Source organism: Diabrotica virgifera, chromosome 6 (genome assembly GCF_917563875.1).
Source record: "Diabrotica virgifera virgifera chromosome 6, PGI_DIABVI_V3a".
Classification (NCBI taxonomy): Eukaryota; Metazoa; Arthropoda; class Insecta; order Coleoptera; family Chrysomelidae; genus Diabrotica; species Diabrotica virgifera.
Window position 1 is genome coordinate 253448907 of NC_065448.1, and position 18796 is coordinate 253467702.

Below are 18796 nucleotides of genomic sequence, written 5' to 3' on the forward strand. Positions count from 1 at the left end.
AAGAGATTAGGATTGACTCAGTTTGTACTTTTTCCTACTTATTCGAGGAAGTAAGCAAGTCTGTATTTCCTTATATCTTCCCTAAACATCTCTTGAAGTTTTAAGTGTATGCTAAAAGCGTTCTTGCCGGGTATACGGGAACAAAGAAGTCTATTCCCAATTGGGCATGATTTTATCCTCTTTCCGTCGGAAAACTAGTTGTTTGTAATAATGTACTTTTTATACGGAGCTTTTTCAATTTACAATTTACAATTCTTATTTGAACGAACAACTTTTTAATAAAAAATTTAAAAACAGATTATTCCTCACTTTAACTTATTAGTTAATTCAACTGTTATATTAACTAACTCATAAGCCAGTCCATTTAGCACAAAATAAATCGATTTTTAAGGGGCTATCTTAGTATAAAAGTACGAAAGTAATAAACTTTTTTGGAAATTTCTAAAATAAAAAGTACTGTGCCAGTTGTTTTGAAAATTTGCATGACCATTTACTATAAAAGGAAGTACATGTGAAAAAACCTTCATAAAAATATATTGAAAATTAAACGAGTTGTGCGCTATCTGCTGGCACCGTGAAAAATAAACGTAGCTCCACTGCTGCAGTGATTTAGTCCATGTGGTGAGACCGCTCCTGTCTGAAAAAAATTTCTGATTCGGCTTCTTTGTGGATTCCTATTCAAAAATGTCCCCTTTAAACAAATCTGAAGGGTGCCGGACGGAATTTTTGGGCAGAAATTGTTTAAACAATTTTTTTAAACAAATACAAAATATTACGTTTTTTTGCTCAGGAACAAATTTTTACGTTTTTTGGGTCATTTTAAAGAAGAAAGATATCTTGTAATTTTTCTTAAAAATTGATAGTTTTCGAGTTATAGGCGATTTAAAATCTGAAAAATGCGAAAATACGCATTTTCGAGGCCTAAAAACTCATATTTAATTAGTATTTTTGAGGTCGCCTGATACTTAAATTGAAGATTAAACATTCGGCTTCAAGATTCTGAAGAGTGGTTGCGTCTAACCTTAATTTATACCGTTGATTTTTAATTGTTAAATATGCGTGTTTATCCGATTTTTTGGCCGGTGCGGTGAGCTCTATTTCAAAAATCTCCTATTTTTCTCCGAAAAATATTGTTTCTAGATTTTTTGGAATATTCTAAATAAAATAAGTTTCTTGACATTTTTCTCAAAAATTAATAGTTTTAAAGTTATAAGCGAAACGCATTTTTGGATTTTAAATCGCTTATACCTTTAAAACTGTTAACTTTTGAGAAAAATGTCAGGAAACTTATTTTATTTAGAATATTCCAAAGAAACTAGAAAAAATATCTTTCGGGAGAAAATAGGAGATTTTTGAAATAGGGCTCGCCGCACCGGCAAAAAAATCGGATAAACACGCATATTTAACAATTAAAAAACAACGGTATAAATTAAGGTTAGACGCAATCACTCTTCAGAATCTTGAAGCTGAATGTCTAAACTTCAATTTAAGTATCTGGCAACTTCAAAAATACTAATTTAAATATGAGTTTTTAGGCCTTGAAAATGCGTATTTTCGCATTTTTCAGATTTTGATTCGCCAATAACTCGAAAACTATCAATTTTTGAGAAAATTTACGAGATACCTTTATTGTTTAGAATTACCCACAAAACTTAAAAATATATATTTCGGAGCAAAAAAACACGATATTTTGTATTTGTTTAAAAAAATTTTTTAAACAATTTCTGCCCAAAAATTCCGCCCGGCACCCTTCAGATTTGTTTAAAGGGGACATTTTTTAATAGGAATCCACAAAGAAACCGAATCAGAAATTTTTCCAGACGGTCTCACCACATGGACTAATTGGGACTAATAGAGATCCGGAAACATAAAATTTCAAAGTGATTATGGGAATATTATTTTCTATACCATCAACTAGAGGTTTTATGATTGGATAGAAAATTAGGTCTGGATCCCGCGTATGAAAAAAAGTTGATTAATAGCAAGCTGAAAATTTGTTAATGGCTTAAGGGTGTCTAGTTGAACAAACGTTGATATATGGGAACACTGGAACAGGGGACGTTTTAACTGTGGAACAGGTTAAAAATTTGGAACGGTCAGACCACGAAAACGGTACATGTATTTTCTCCGGTAGAACAGACTTAAACTCTCCGAACAGAGATTAAACTCTCATGCAAAAATCAGACTGCTATTTATCACCAAATGGGCGTTTTAATGAGTGGAACATGTAGAATATGTCAAATGACAGGAATTATGACAGGTGATAAATAGCAGTCTGATTTTTGCATGAGAGTGTAATCTCTGTTCGGAGAGTTTAAGTCTGTTCTGTCGGACAAAATAAATGTGCCGTTTTCGTGTTCTGACCGTTCCAAATTTTTAACCTGTTCCACAGTTAAAACGTCCCCTGTTCCAGTGTTACCATATATCAAAGTTTGTTCAACTAGACACCCTTAAGCTATTAACAAATTTTCAGCTTGCTATTAATCAACTTTTTTTTCATACGCGGGATCCAGACCTAAATGTCAATTTAGCGATTTTTGAATTTTTTAGCTAATTTAAAAAAAAACACTTCGCCATATTTACAATTATTTTCAATAATTACTTTGAAATTTTATATTTCAGGATCTGTATTAGTCCCAATCACTGCAGCGCAGTGGAGCTGTTTTTTTCACGGTGCGAGCAGATGGCACATACATCGTTTAATTTTTAATTTTTTTTTCATATACTTGTTTTAATAATAAATGTTCATGCAAATTTTCAAAACTACTCATACTTATTATTTTAGACAGATTACTAGGAGGTTTTTGCCGTTGCTAAATTAGATTACGTCATCGTAACCAACCCCTGGTGCATCTGCTGCTCAAAAACCCACTAAACTCCAGAAGATAGCATGCTTTAGCAGAGACCTTCTGCACCAGGTGGTCCGGAAATTACTTCTAATGGGGTACTCGTAATGGGGACCCCAAAAACCGCCTAGTAATCTATTTGCATTCATTCGGTGCCGAAAATATTCGAAACTCTAGAAGATGACGTCCTTAGCAGTGATCGTCGGCACCGGCACCAAGTGCTCCAGGTGTCGATCCAGATGGCGTATTCGTGTTCAGCAACTCCAAAAACCTACCTTGTAATCTATTTGCATCATTTTAGTGCCGAAATCACACGAAAATCCAGAAGATTACGTGACCCTAGAAACCAGGTACTCCGGATGTCGTTTTGATGGCCTATTCGTTTTCGGCAACCCCAAAAATTCCCCGAGAAATCTGTTTGCATCAATTTATTGACAAGAAAACCCTCAAAACTCCAGAAAATGACGTTCCTTACCAGTGACATTAAGCACCAGGTTCTACGAAGTTAGGTTGTTTAATCTCAAACATTCAGTTTTCATATTCGATATTAAACAGTATATATTTATCACCCCGTATATCACTAACGCCAATTGTTATTATATTTACACATGTGCGGGCTACTAATTTCGTTAACTAATTACAAATCATAAACGATATTTTGGGCAATTGCACATTAAATCGATGACTAAATAAAAACCTTTGTTTGTTGGTTGCGTGGGCATCACCCAATTAGTATTGACATCAAGAGAGGACATACATTTAGAATCATTTGTTCGAGTCAATTCAACCAGTCCATATGTGCTTTTAAATACATTCGCTAGAGTCAATTCAACGAGTCAAGATGTGGCTTTAAAATACATTCATTCGAGTCACCTCATACAATCAACATGTAGCATCTTAGATGATTATCATTTTAACCGTCAAACGAGTCGGGCAGTAAAGCTACGTCAATCGGTAGACGTCAATCAGGTCTCCCGGGTATAGAGTGTAGTTAGAGAAATAACATTTTCAACTTTAATTTGGTGTTTCACTGTCGATATTATACATAGGTTCTGATCGAGTATTCGTGTTCAGCGCCTCCAAAAACCTCAAAGTAATCTGTTTGCATTAATTTAGTGCCGACAACCCTTAAACTTTCAAATGACATGCATTAGCAATTATCCCTAGGCACCAGGTACTCCGATGGTTTTTCTGATGGAGTAGTCGTGTTCAGCAACCCCAAAAACTCTCGATTAATAAAATCTGAACCTTACAAATCGATTTATTACGGTGTTTTTAGTGCTAAATGCCCTGGTCAAGCAAGGACTCTTTCCCCGTGGTTGGTAGAGTGGGAAGACGTGGGAAGATATCTGTGTTGCCCTGGCTAATATTCAGGAATAATTACAACATCACTAAATATTATTAAAACTATGTAGTATATCAAAACAATTTTCAACATTTAAAGGGTCTTACCCAAAACACTTTGGTGACTCAGGCATGTACATTATTGAAAGTATGACCTCTTGCATTTTTTAACCTTAGTCAACATTTTAAATAATTTTTTCTTAAATAAATAATTAGGCTATACTTATTTTATGGCTTTTAGTAACACCGACGATGGATTTTTTAATCCGATAACGTTCTGTGATTTAATGTAACCCTTATTTAGAGAATTTTAAATATACCTATTTCAAAGGATCACGTATTTTTGTGATTTATTGTATACAGCCAGCTACAGGAATTTTATTTTCCTCGTGGATTCTTTGCCAGTAAGCCAGTAATGGCCAATAATGACATATGCATCAGAAACAAGACCCGATACAGCCACAACACAAAGACTACTAGAAATGGCAGAAATGAGAGTACCGAGAAGAATTACAAGAAATACACTGAGAGATCGAAAGAGGAGTAAAGATATCAGAAGACGATGTAACGTACAGTGTATAAACGAATGGTACTAAATAGAAAAAAAATGGAACAACCACATAACCAGAATCGGGGAGACACGTGTGGTCAAAATATCAAGAGATAAATCACCAATTGGTAGAAGAAGTCAACAACCTTCCATAGAGGTATCAATCCGCCAATGAACAAGCAGAATTGCTTATAGAGAAGAGGAAGAAGACGAAGTGGATTTTTATAAATTTTCATTATATTGATAGTTTCCCACAATGTTATGTTTTCCGTCTTTTCCGTTATTTTGCCGCTTTTTCTCACACTCACCACTGTATAAACATAATGCTTAAAGTAGACATGCCGAAAGAAAGCAGTTTTAGAAAATTGGTAGGTAATCCATTTAGGTAGGTAGTAATCCATTGGTAGGTAATCCAATTAGTTGTACCATGATGACGTAAACATTTTATTAATGACGTAATAATATATAATATAATATAGTAATAAAATAGTGATAAATATAGTTCAAAAACTATTTGTGACACAATTTCTAAATTTCTGTAATTGCATCACTTTCCTCAACACTAGTTTTTTGTTTCTTTTAACAACTTTGTTACATTGACTTATTCAGACACCTCCAAACACTACCGTCTTTTTTCTTTGCACTTTCATTTCTTTTTCTTCAAACAAATACTACTTTAGATGTATGCATACTGACAGCTCTATAATAAATAATACCATGTGAAATATATCAGGTGCTGCGAATCGTCTTTTGTATTTTTCAATAAGACCGACGACTGACAAGAGCTTTAAAAATAAATATCTTTAGAGCTTTTTTTGAAGTTTTTATGATCAAAACAAAAAGAAATGTTCCCACAGACAATCTTCTAAAAGAAAATCTCGCTTGTTAGGAACAAAAAAAAACGTTATTTGTTTTAGAAAAATGTGTTTTGGAAAAGACACTTTTATATGATTTAAATGTTATAAAGGGTATTAAATGAATATTGAGATAGAAGGAAAATTTTTAATAATTCCGCAAAACAGGGGTTTACTGGCTCAACGCCAAGTCCCTAGAAAGCAAAAATCAACACCAAATGTAAAACCAATTTTTTTTTAATTTATCCCAAATGAAATGTTGATCTTACATTTGGCAATATTACATTTTAACAAAACAAAATTACTAATAGAAAAACGTATGACCAAAAATAGATCCGCCCAAGTTATGGGAAAGAATGGAAGACGTCGAAGTTCCACGAATATTAATAAAAGCAGTAGAAGCAATCTACAAAAATAACAAAGTAGTTATCAAAACGGACAGTAGAATATGCAGTCCATTTAAGACGACAAAGGGCCTACAGGGCCTACAGAGATATAATAAACTATATATAGAACAAAAGCGATTAACCTGCTACGGACATGTCAGAGGAAATGAAATGGATGAAGTAATGGAAACGACAAATCTACAGGAAGGGGACTGGCAAAACAGAAAGAACTTGAGAGTACAATTGACTGATGGAATACAGTGAAAACTGTGGAAATCGTTATACAGGGTGAGTGGCGAGGAACGCACCAAACTTTAAGACTGTATAATATACTTAATAATAATTAAACATAACTCGTATGTTATTCGATTTTCATTTGTATCCGAGATATGGAGTGTTAAAATTTTTCTTATAAACTGACGATTTTATTGCTCTAAAACGGGTTGAGGTGTTCAAATGAAATTTGGTGGGTTTTAAGAAGTAGTTACTGCACATTTTTTAACACACAATTAAGAATTTGATATTCACCATTAGCGCGCGTGCAAGTAATAGTCTGATATTTTTTAAAGATAAAAATGGTACGCCACTGAAATATTTCAAATTAAAAATCTTCCTTAAATTCCTCGTTCAATTTGTGACAAAAAATCTATTTTCCATTTTTTCATACGAGCGACCGCGACGTTTAGATTTCATGCAAAAAATAAAACATCTTAATAAAACGCTTACAAAGTATTCGACGAAGTTTCTAAATGCATGTGTAGAAACTTATTTCGAATACTTTGTAAGCGTTCAGATATTTTATTTTTTGCATGAAAACGAACCGTCGTATGAACAAATGGGTAGAGATTGTTTGTCGGAAATTGAACAGGGAATTCAAAAATAATTTATAATTTGAAATATCTCGGTGGCGTACTATTTTTTTTCTTTATGGTAAATATAAAATTCTTAATTGTGTGTCAAAAAATGCGCAATAACTACGTCTTAAAATCCACCATTTGCACACATCAACCGGTTTTCAGCGTGTAAGAAAAATTTTAACACCCTGTATCTCAGAAACAAATGAGAATCGAATAACAACATATGAGTTATTTTTACGTATATTACACAGTCTTGTTTAGTTCCTCCCCACAGTCCCCACTCACCCTGTATATACAAATATATAAAACAAACGTCAGAATTGTACAAAACATGGCTTTATTTTATTACAGATGGCAAGAGATGGCAAGATCATATTCAAGAAATTATTGAACACGATAGCTTGAAAAACTATAATATTATAAAAATAAATCAACTCAATTAGTAAAGATGCGTTTGATGAAAAATCAATGATAAATATAATAAAAGTAATAAAATAAAAATAAACCATTAAACCAATTTAATAGTTATTTATGATATAAGTGTTAAAAGTACAATTTTAAGGCAGGCATGTGAAAGTTTTCAGAATGAGCGAAGCGAATTCTGCAATTGACATGAATGCCTTAAAAATGTACTTTTTAAAACGTATATTATACAATATTTTTTCTACAATCGTCTTATATATCAACAATTATAATTTATTCATTCTAAATTACAGGACAATGTCTACAAAAACTTTTACTTGAACTTGACTGACATTCCATTTTTATATTTTTCTTGACATTACATCAAAACTGCCTATACTGTTAATACGTAAATCATAACAAATATAGAATAACATCTACTTTTATTGTTGTATATTCTAACAAATTTTAATAGGTTTTTTCTACAGACGTGTTAAAAATGCAATAATACAGTTTAATAGTTATTTAGGACATGTGTTAAAAGTACAATTTTAAGGCACGCATGTGAAAGTTTGCAGAATGAGCGAAGCGAATTCTACAATTCACATGAGTGCCTTAAAAATGTACTTTTTAACACGTATTCATACAATATGTTTTCTACAAACGTTATAAATTTATAGAATACAATATTTTTGTTAATTGCTGAAACCATAAAAACCTATGACCCGTAAAAGGTAGAACTGGTTGTCTACACTCGAGGGGAATGTCTAAAAATTCTTAGCGAAAATATTATACCGTTACATAAACTTGTTTTTTCTACAAACGTGTTAAAATGCAATAATACAGTTTAAATTAAATTTTAAAAAACCTTTTAAACCACCTTTTCCAAATTACGCAAGTTGTACTATTAATATTAATGTTAATAAATGATATATAAATATTTTGACGTCTCACAATTGGACAATTCACTTTTAACTGCAGTGCCTTAAAATTTTTAAAGCACTAGTGCCTTAAAGTAGCATTTTTAACGCTCCTAAGGAGTGCTAAAAATTGCATTTTTAACACGGTTGTAGAAAAATTAAATTTGAAAAAACCTTTTAAACCACCTTTTTCAAATTGCTCAAGTTGTACTATTAATAATAATGTTAATAAATGAAATATAAATATTTTGACGTTTCACAATTTGACAATTCACTTTTAACTGGAGGCCTTAAAATTTTTAAAGCACTAGTGCCTTAAAGTAGCATTTTTAACGCTACTATGGAGTGCTAAAAATTGCATTTTTAACACGGTTGTAGAAAAAATCGTTGAAAAAAAACTAAAATATAAAAACCAATACGAAATAGGAATTCATCTGGTCCTGGCTCTATTCTTGTAGAACTAACTAAAGAAAGCAAATCAGAAATACTCAAAACAGCTTTCAAGATCTTTTATAGACAGGCTGTTTTAAAAAGCAAAATAGAAACAATTTAAAGAGCACTAGGAGAAGATACTATAAACCAGAGAGATCTTAAATCAATAATTTTGGTTTGCTTAAAATAACTAATGCAAAATTCAGTAGGATAGTCAATTATAGCCAGTGTTTATACAAGTAGGTTACATACCTACATATATGATAATGTAATTATAAACTTTGGAATAGTTTATGAGTGAAGTAACTCATCCACAGTATTATATAAATTCATTGAATAACTTCTATAAAGAGAATATATTAATGTAACCAAGATAAACAAGAGAATACAAATTGGAGAGAATTTTGTTTCTTGTTACTCAACGCAGAGTAAATCTCAGTTGTTAAAAAATGTAGGCAATGATATTCTCCAGGCTTGGATACTGTAGTGTATAGAAATTTACAAAGATTAGAAATATCAGGAGTATTTGTTGACGATTTGGAGCTAATTGCAAAAACTGAGAAAAAAACTTCAGAATAATTTAGACATATGGAAAGAGGTACTTACTGAAAACGGAATAAAGATAAACATCGACAAAACAAAAGTTATGCAGACAGGAGAAACAAGACAAAAACTTAATATAGAAATTGAGGAAACAAAAATAGGAGAAGTTAAAACTGTTACATACTTAGGACCGATAATAGAAGAAACAGGATCTCTAGCAACAGAAATCAATAGCAGAGTAGAGAAAGCGTTACAACTCTATCATACAATGAACAAAAATTTTATATGCAGAAAGGAAATAACAGGAAATACAAAAATGAAAGTTTTCAAATCCGTTTATAGACCTGCTCTGATTTTTGACAGCGAATCATGGGTAACTGCGAAGGGAACGGCCAAAGTGCAAGATACGGGATATACAGGTGAAATTTTTAAGAGGAATTAAAGGTGCTACTAAAATTAATAGAATAAGAAACACAGATATAAGGAACGAACTGAAAATACAGTCCACATTGGAGTTTGTAGAACAAATACAGCTTGGTTCGTGGGGTCATTCACACGGGATGAAAGATACCATACCAGTGAGAAGAGTTTGGAAAGCAAAAATATTGAAAAACAAAAAAAAAGAGGGACTAAAGTTGTGCTCACAACGAGGCGCCGACTCTAGCTCCCTGGTATCTCTCGTACTGCTAGTACCATATTATCGATCGCCAGATGCATTATTTTAAATGCGAGCGTTCACCAAAATGAAGAGTAGGATACTAAGCTTGAGGCTAGGATACTATCCTTTGGTCTCCGTAGTGAGCAAACCCTAAGACAGACAGGGGATAAAGCAATCGGAAAGATATTGGAGAGAACAGGAGTGACATGGATAGACGCAAAGAATGTAAGAAATTTGTTAAGAAGTGAATTAAACTTGGCAGGATGGATAGCTCATGCGGTAGGATGTCTAACTCTATGCAGAAGGCAGCAGATCTAAACCTAGTGTCGGCGAGAACACCTAGATGTTTTTTTAAATATTTACAGCCGTAGCTTGACTCAGCCTAAATAAAATGAGTAACTTAGATAAAACCAGGGATAATAATAGGCGGTCGAAGCGTAGGACTGGCCGTATTACCTTCCTTGTATAGTTGTATACCGTAGACCCTAAGGATAGCAGACTACTCTGCTATAATTCCAAAGCCGCGTTAGCGGTATAATAGCTATATGATCTTATTTTCAATGTAAAATCGATAAGACCTGAATCCCGCGTACCAAAAAAAATTGATTATTAGAAAAAAATTAAGTTGAAAATTTGTTAATAGCTTAACGGTGTCTAGTCGGACAAACTTTGATGTATGGGAACACTGGAACAGGGGAAGTTTTAATTGTGGAACAAGTTAAAAATTTGAAACGCCAGACTACGAAAACGTTTTATGTATTTTGTCGGAAAAAACGTCTAATTGATTTATTACCATTTCATTAAACTTTCATGCAAAAATCAGACTGGTGTTTATCACCAACTGGGCATTTTAATGAGTGGAACACGAGGAACATGTAAAATGACAAGAATCATGTTGGTTAGTAATAGTAGTCTGATTTTTTCATGAGAGTTTAATGAAAGGGTAACAAATCAATTTGAGGTTCTGTCCGACAAAATACATGTGATGTTTTCGTAATCTGACGTTCCAAATTTTTAAACTGTTCCACAATTAAAACTTCCCCTGTTCCAGTGTTCCCGTATATCAAAGTTTGTCCGACTAAACTTCGGTAATAAATTAACAAATTTTCAGCTTGCTATAATTCAACTTTTTTTTGGTACGCGGGATCCCGGCCTAGATAGGAAAGAATCCTAAACACTAAATTAAAATAAAAATATGAATTTTTAACTCAATTGATTAAAAAGCTCTTAAATATAAATATTTCTTATGTTCACTTTCCAACCATTAAGTAATAATTTAACGAAGCCTGTTAGTTTTCAACGTTACGAAAATATTTTTTGCCACCTGCTGAACCACCTCGGAATCAGCGGTCCAGAATCCATCCATAAATTGAAATTTATACAACCAAAATGTTCACAGTAATTATAATATACGATTATTACCTTGGTTCATGGGAGAAGGGCTCAGCGTAAATGTTCCTCACCCTCCTGGGCAAGGGAGGCGGCCGGGGCTGGTAGTTATCCATTAGTTGCCAGATATTTTACTTATAATACCGACGACGCACGTGCACGCTCGAGTACATGCTTCCGACGAGTAAGAGTCCGACAATTACAACACAAAATAATATCTGGAAAGGAAGATCATAAATTTAAGTCGTGTTGCTTTTAAATGTGTTGGCACTAAAACGCATAATCAACAGGAAAAACTGATTTGTACAGGTTCATTTTAAATAGCTAAGTACACTATGTATTAAATGTATTTGGAAAAATATTAAATGCACCAATAATTTATTTAGCGCATGGCGTACCTTAACATTAAAAACTGTGAAAGATTTCTGTCAAAAACTATAAATACAGTACCAAATGAGACACCGAAACAAAGATAAATAAAGGCTACTTAAAAAGCCGTATTAAATCAAGGTGAACTAATGGCAGACATAATGATTAGTAAAATCAGACAATCAATGAATAAGATGAAAGACAGTAAATCAGCTGGAGATGATGGACTAGTTATTCTCACACGAAATTTGGGAATAGGTAGTTAAAATTGTCTATTATTATATAAGAAAAAGTTTACAATTCTACATCCCCTCCATTAAAAAAAATGGAGGGGAATACCCCCTCTCGAAGATGAAAAAAAATACATTCAAAATAAGACCGGAATTGGATAAAATGACTAATTCTAAGGAACTTTTGTTCTATAGACTTTTTTCACTAAGTCAATACTTTTATTTGCGAGTAAATATATTCATGATTAACAAAATAAAACATGTTTCTGGACGGTTTTTCGGAGATAACTTAAAAAGTAAGTATTTTAGCGGAAAAAATATTCTTGGCAAAAATATAGCCCATAAAAAATTGAAAAAAATGGTGTATACATGAGGTCTGTAGACCCAGTAGAAGCAGACTTGCAGCTAATGAAAATTAGGTTCTTCTTCGTCAAATTCCAAATCGAATATTTCAATGTAAAATAACCCAAAAACGGAGCAAATTTAGGGAAAAATTCATTCTAACTTTTTTAAAGTGTTTAAAAAAAGGTTTACTTTTGTTTTTTAAAAAAACTGGTACTATTAAAAGTAAGTGAATTACGCTAAAAATATTGTTGGTCCCTTTTATTTTTTTGGCAAAAAAATCGCGAAAATCACCCCCTAAGTAGCATCACATGTACATTTTAACATTACCACTTCACAAGTTACTTTGTCTATGTATTATTTATATGAACTGTAAGTTTCATCGGTTCAAAGTGCTTCGTTTTGAAAAAGCTGTAGTTAACATGGCTTAAACGAGTATCTAATTAAAAAGTTAACTTAAAAAGTTAATTCCATAAACAATTACGATTTTTTTTCAAAATAAAAAAAATGTTTTATTTTAAACCCAATTTTTTTCAAAACTGAGGACTTTGAACCAATGAAACTTATAGATAATATAAACAATACATAAGTAAAGTAACCTGTAAAGGCGGTAACGATTAATGTTTTTTAAGAAGCTAATTAGGAGGTGATTTTCGCCATTTTCTTACCAAAAAATAAAAGGGACCAACAATATTTTGAGCGTAACTCACTTACTTTTAATGTTAAAAGTTTTTTTAAAAAACAAAAATAAACCTTTTTTTAAACACTTTAAAAAAGTTGTAAATAATTTTCCCCAAAAAGTGCTCCTTTTTTTGATTATTTCACATTGAAATATTCGATTTGGAATTTGACGAAGAAGAACCTACATTTCATTAGCTGCAACTCTGCTTCTACTGGGTCTGCAGTAGTGATGTGAGTTGTAAAATTACATAACTTACGTTACATAAATTACACGTAACTTACGGTAATATTACATGATACCCGTAACTTAATGTAATTTATGTAATTTTTGGAATTTACGTAATTTATGAAATTTAACGTAACTTATGATAAATTTACATAAATTACCGTAATTTATGTAATTACTGGTAAAATTACATATATTATGGCAACTTATGCGCGCGCAATTGTCGTAAGTGCGGTGCGCCGGTGCCGGCGCGCGCGAACCAGTGGGTGCTATTACGCTCGTCGCTCGTTAGTCGTTCCTTAGTCTGAGTCAGGCAGGTTATGTTTACATTTCTGTTATTGTATGTGTAATGTGTATGTATAAGTTAGTTTTCGACTGTTCTTTCTCTATTCATTCACGCAGCGTTGGTTACTTTACATTTATTTATAAGGAAGCACAGAAACTATAAGGTAAGAAATATATTATTTCTACAAACAGCAAAACACGTGCCGGTGATGTCCATAGCAACCTTAGATTGGGAAACACAGGGGCGGGCCTATCGCATATCGACTGTACGTTAAATCTAACGCGCGTCATTTTATATGTGGCTACAGTACTTAATTCTGAATTCGGTTTACCAAGTTTTATTCGATTTTTTAGATTAGTTTACTGTACAATAACTATAAGAATGATAGGAGCAACGGGGTACTTGTGCATGTAGCATGTGTAATTGAATTACACTGACATAACTTACTAAATAAAAAATTTTGATAACGTTGAGGGCAAAATAATGTAGTTGTCCGATCCAGTATTCTGCTTATTCGAATTTCATTAAATTGTTACACAGATTCAATTTTAATCTTTCTTCTATTTAAGGATGCCTAACAATTTTTTATGCCCTCGTGCCCATCAAATACTTTGAAAAATAATGTTTTTTCCCTTCTTAATGTTTAAGTCTACCTGAATATTTTTTTTAGGTCATAAAACATGGTGAAACGTAAGACAGATATCTGGCTTTATTTTGAAGTGTTACCTGCGGGTTCTTCTAATCAAAAGACCATAAATGTGAGGTGTAAATTTTGCAAGAGTGTACATGCAAAAAATGCTACAAGAATGAAATCTCATCTTCAACAATGCACTTATGTGCCGCATATGATAAAACTTAAATTCAATATTTTAACTCCAAAGTCAAAGGGGAATCACTCTAAATTTCCATTTGAAACATCCATGAAAAAGATCACATCGGCAAAATTGGATAACGATAACACTGATGCTGCTTGTACATCATCAACGGTTTCCACAGCATCAACATCTGCTTCTGATAACATTCATGTGGAAACACCTGTTTGCACAAAAATCAACAGAATACAATCATTTTGTGATCGAATGACACACGAACAAAATAACGAATTGAATATTTTGCTTGCTAGAGCTATTTACACCAGTTCAGCACCACATTCAATTACCGAGAATGAAGATTGGAAATTGTTTTTTAAAAAAATTAGACCTTCATACACCTTACCATCGAGATATATGTTATCAAATCGTCTCCTGACCGAAGAGTACGAGCGAGTTGAAGTTCAAGTTAATGATAAAATTAAGCAAGCTGACAATTTATCATTGCAATGCGATGGTTGGTCCAACTTGCGAAATGAAAGTGTAATTAATTTCATTGTTACAACACCCGAACCGTTATTTGTCAAATCAGTACTAACAAAAGCAGAGAAGCATACCGCAGAATATATAACAAAATTAATGGTTGAAGTTCTGGAGGAGTATGGACCTAAAAAATTTTTCGCTATTGTGACTGATAACGCAAAGAATATGAGGAAGGCTGTGAGACAATGTGAAGAGATGTATCCCCATCTTGTATCATACGGCTGTTTAGCGCACACATTACATTTATTGTGCAGCGATATTTTGAAATTATCTTCAATAGAGACACATTTGTCACATATTATACATATCGTTAAAACTATTAACCAGTGTCAAGTACTGAGAGCTCAATTCACAGAAATAAGAAATGAGATGAAGTGTGGAGTGTCTCTTAGCCTACCTGTAAAAACAAGATGGGGTTCACATGTAAAATGTCTTCAAGATCTGACTAAATGCAAGTCCGTCCTACAACGTCTAGCAATATCTCCAGATAAAACAATTCAAGATAGAATACGCAGCGCAAAAGCAAATTTACTTGATGAAGGATTCTGGATAAATTCTAGCGCTCTTGTTGAATTGCTTAAGCCAATTACTGAAGCAATAACACGTCTTGAAGGAGATTCTTCGTCAATTCATTTGGTTTGTGAAACTTTCGCGAAAATCGGTAGTAACATATCTACTCATTTAGAATGCGTGAAACTAACGGATTGCGAAAAAACAGAAGCGATGGATAAATTTATATCAAGGAAGGAATACGCCCTTCAACCGATCCATTTTGCCGCAGACTTACTAAACCCTCGGTCTGTTGGTGCAAATTTATCATCAGCCGAAAGGATTGAAGCGATGAAATACATTACTACTATGTCAACCACGACCACGATAGAGATTGGTGATGAAGGAGTGTCAAAGATTACTGAGGATTTAGGAAACTATTTAGCTAAAACAGACTTTTTTGGCGAAACATTTTTATGGAACATACTCGATAATGTCTCTTTGGTTACATGGTGGAAAGGATTTTGTGGACATTCATGCCTCTCCAAAGTTGCAGTCAGGATATTGACAATGCCGTGCACTTCTGCGGCAACAGAGAGAAGCTTTAGCTCCCAGAGCAGCATTCATACGAAGAGAAGAAATCGCCTAACAACTCAAAGGGCAGCAAATTTAAATTATATACAATATAATTCAAAATTGCTGAAACGTTCACGACAACATCACATACAAAGTCAATATCCTATAGAAGAGACTGTACAGAACAACGTTTCGATAGAAGGTAGAAACTTACAGAAGGAGATAGAAGTAATTGAAAACCATATTTCCGAAGAGGAAGAATTAGACGAGGTAATTTTAAATTTAGGCATTTTTTAGATATGTGATATGTGCATGTGATATATGCAGTTTGCTTCTTTTCCGATTTTCCAATGCATTCCACCGTTTTCGAATAAAAAATTATAAATCTTATGTTTTCAGACAATATCATCATGGCATTCAAATACAACAGGAAATGGAAATTCCGACGATGATTTTAATTTTGCTGACTTTGCAATGACCGATGATGAAATTGATCAAAGAATGGAAACTAGGGAACAGAGACCAGCACGCATTTTGAGACAAAGCAAAGTGAACATTTTAGAAAACGTCTTAATGAAATCGGTAAATTAGTGTAAACACATACATATTTATTGTTTATATTCCAAAATTATCAATTTCAGGGTAAAGGCACAGAACAACCCCAAAAAAAAACGGAAGTCGAGAAGGATACTTCAGATGCCGAAAACAAGGTAGTTAGATCTGTATATATTATATTATAAACCCATTATTTTTACTCTCTATGTTTACACTTTCCTATTTAATTTCAGGATGCAGTTCTGGATTTGCCGGAGATAAAAAAAATTACACAAGGCTCATTGGAAGAGCAAACAATTGAAACTTCGACGTTTTATAACAAGAAGGTCTCCAGTTGTCTGCGAAAAAGGAAGTTGTGATTTATAAAAGCCGCTTAAAACAAAACTAAAGAACCTATGTTTTCATTTCTTTATTATTTGTATGTATTTCTTATCCACTTTTCTTTATTTCATAAGTATGTAGTTACTTTGTGTTTATTATATTCAATATGAATGCAAACAATTGATTTTTTAATACAATGAACATAAATTACATAAGTTACATAAATTACATCTGGTTTGTAATTTTTGGGTAATTTTACACGTGTAACTTACAATTTCTGAAATTACACGTAATTTCACATCGCTAGTCTGCAGACGTTACGCATACACCATTTTTTCAAGTTTTTATAAGCTATATTTTTACTAAGAATATTTTTTTTCGCTAAAATTCTTACTTTTTGAGCTATCTCCGAAAAACCGCCCAAAAACATTTTTTTTTGGTTAAAAATGAACACATTCACTCGCACATAACTCGAAAAGTATTGACTTAGTGAAAAAACTCTATAAAACAAAAATTACTTAGAATTAGTCATTTTATCCAATTCTGGACTTATTTTGAACGTATATTTTTTCACCCTGAGAAAAAAATTTTCACCCCGTATTTTAAATTTTTTGTAAAATGGAGGGGGTGTAGAATTGTAAACTTTTTCTTATAATAATAATAGACAATTTCAACTACCTATTCCAAATTTTCATTCTTCCTTTATTTTTTTGGAGGTTTTCGTAAAGTTTTGCGTCCCCTGATCGGGCTACAATACAAGAAACACATACCGAAAACGAAGTCTAATTGAGCTCAAGAGGAAAAATCTCTGACTAGGATGTAATTATTATTATTTACTCATTGTAATGTATTCTTCTCTTTACTTATAGACTCAACTGTGATGTAGTCATACACTAAATAAATAAATAAAACATTAAAACTTAATAAATTAAGGAAAAAACATTTTTACTCGACCTAATATGTTATTAAATAATAACTATTAAAAATTGTTCTACCATGTGATCTTACCGATTTACTTCTACTCTCTGCTGTCCAATAACAACACATTGAAGTGTTAACTTTAATATGATAACAAAGAAACTTTATCGCTGTACAAGTTACTGTTTCCTGTCAGTTTTATGCGAACCTATTTGAACGATCTCTTCGTAAATAAACAAGTTAACTGTTACTACTTACTACTCATAAAATTAAAGGAAATATTTAATAAATTGGATTTAAAACAATCTTAAATTTTGTTCAGTGACTTCATACCTACGTAGATAATTTTCCATTATCTTTAAATCATTAATACTATATTGCTAATTCTGTTTTTTTTGCTATCAATAATTTTTTTAACGTAAATTCGGCAATCTATTAGTTATAAATATTCTAATAATAAGCGTCTTTGGGGTTAGAAATAAATATTGGCTTTATAGAGGTCAATGCAATGACTGGACCTCTAGTATGGTATGAAAAAACATGACATTCCAATAATATGCTATATGTATACTGTTATATTCCTAATTGATATAAGAAATAAAAGTTTATAATTATAAATTAAAGTCAAATTAAAATAAAGGTTTTCATTTTTCTCGACCACGGGCATGTAAATTTGGAACACCCTGTATAAAACAAATTATGTCTAGGTAGCTTTTAAGAGAGTGATTCGGAGAAGTGTTTACGAACCGCGGGAACAATACGACTCAAATAAACAATTAGAGTGATGTGTACAAAGAAAGGGTTCGCGGAAGGATTGGTCATTAACCACCGCTAACTAATACTTTAGTGAATAAGATAACAGGTCATTAAATTTGTAAATGTTGTATTAATGTAGAAAGTAAAATTGAAATGGGGAATATTATTTTTCTTGAAATCCATTAAGATATTTAGAAAAAGAAAGTTGTGTTGATAAATACGGATAATTGAAAGTTGCTTGGGATTGGTTGATTTTTGAATGCTGGAAGGGGTAATTTGGAAGCAGGAGAATGGATGAGAAATGTGAAGGCAGAATGTTTTTGGCGATCGAAAGGCGAAGGCCGGTTTTCGAGAAGAGTGTACAAAAAAAGTGAAACGCCGGTATAGTTAGTTTGTTTTTTTTTTAATTAAAAAAGTAAGATATCGTGGAACGAGTGTTAGGCCGAGTCGAGATAGTATATAACTCCTTGAGTCTAGAGTATCCCGGTTTTGTTGAAGTGTTTGAAAAAGGTAG

General features: G+C 32.5%; 2 protein-coding genes across 3 annotated transcripts in view; one reads left to right on the top strand and one right to left on the bottom strand.

Annotated features, from left to right (window-relative positions):
- The window catches only part of LOC114333661 (teneurin-a), a 499544-nt gene that overhangs the window by 457838 nt on the left and 22910 nt on the right, over positions 1–18796 (bottom strand). For both annotated transcript variants that reach the window (XM_050653925.1, XM_050653924.1), the window contains exon 2: positions 11215–11399. In XM_050653925.1, the coding sequence (XP_050509882.1) occupies positions 11215–11297 (83 nt within the window). In that variant the 5' untranslated portion in view covers positions 11298–11399. The remainder of the gene's footprint in view (positions 1–11214; positions 11400–18796) is intronic.
- Positions 14651–16473, top strand: LOC114336521 (uncharacterized). Its single transcript, XM_050653926.1, has 2 exons — positions 14651–16314; positions 16374–16473. Exon 1 carries the CDS (start codon positions 14764–14766, stop codon positions 16027–16029), a length of 1266 nt encoding a protein of 421 aa, XP_050509883.1. The 5' UTR covers positions 14651–14763; the 3' UTR covers positions 16030–16314; positions 16374–16473.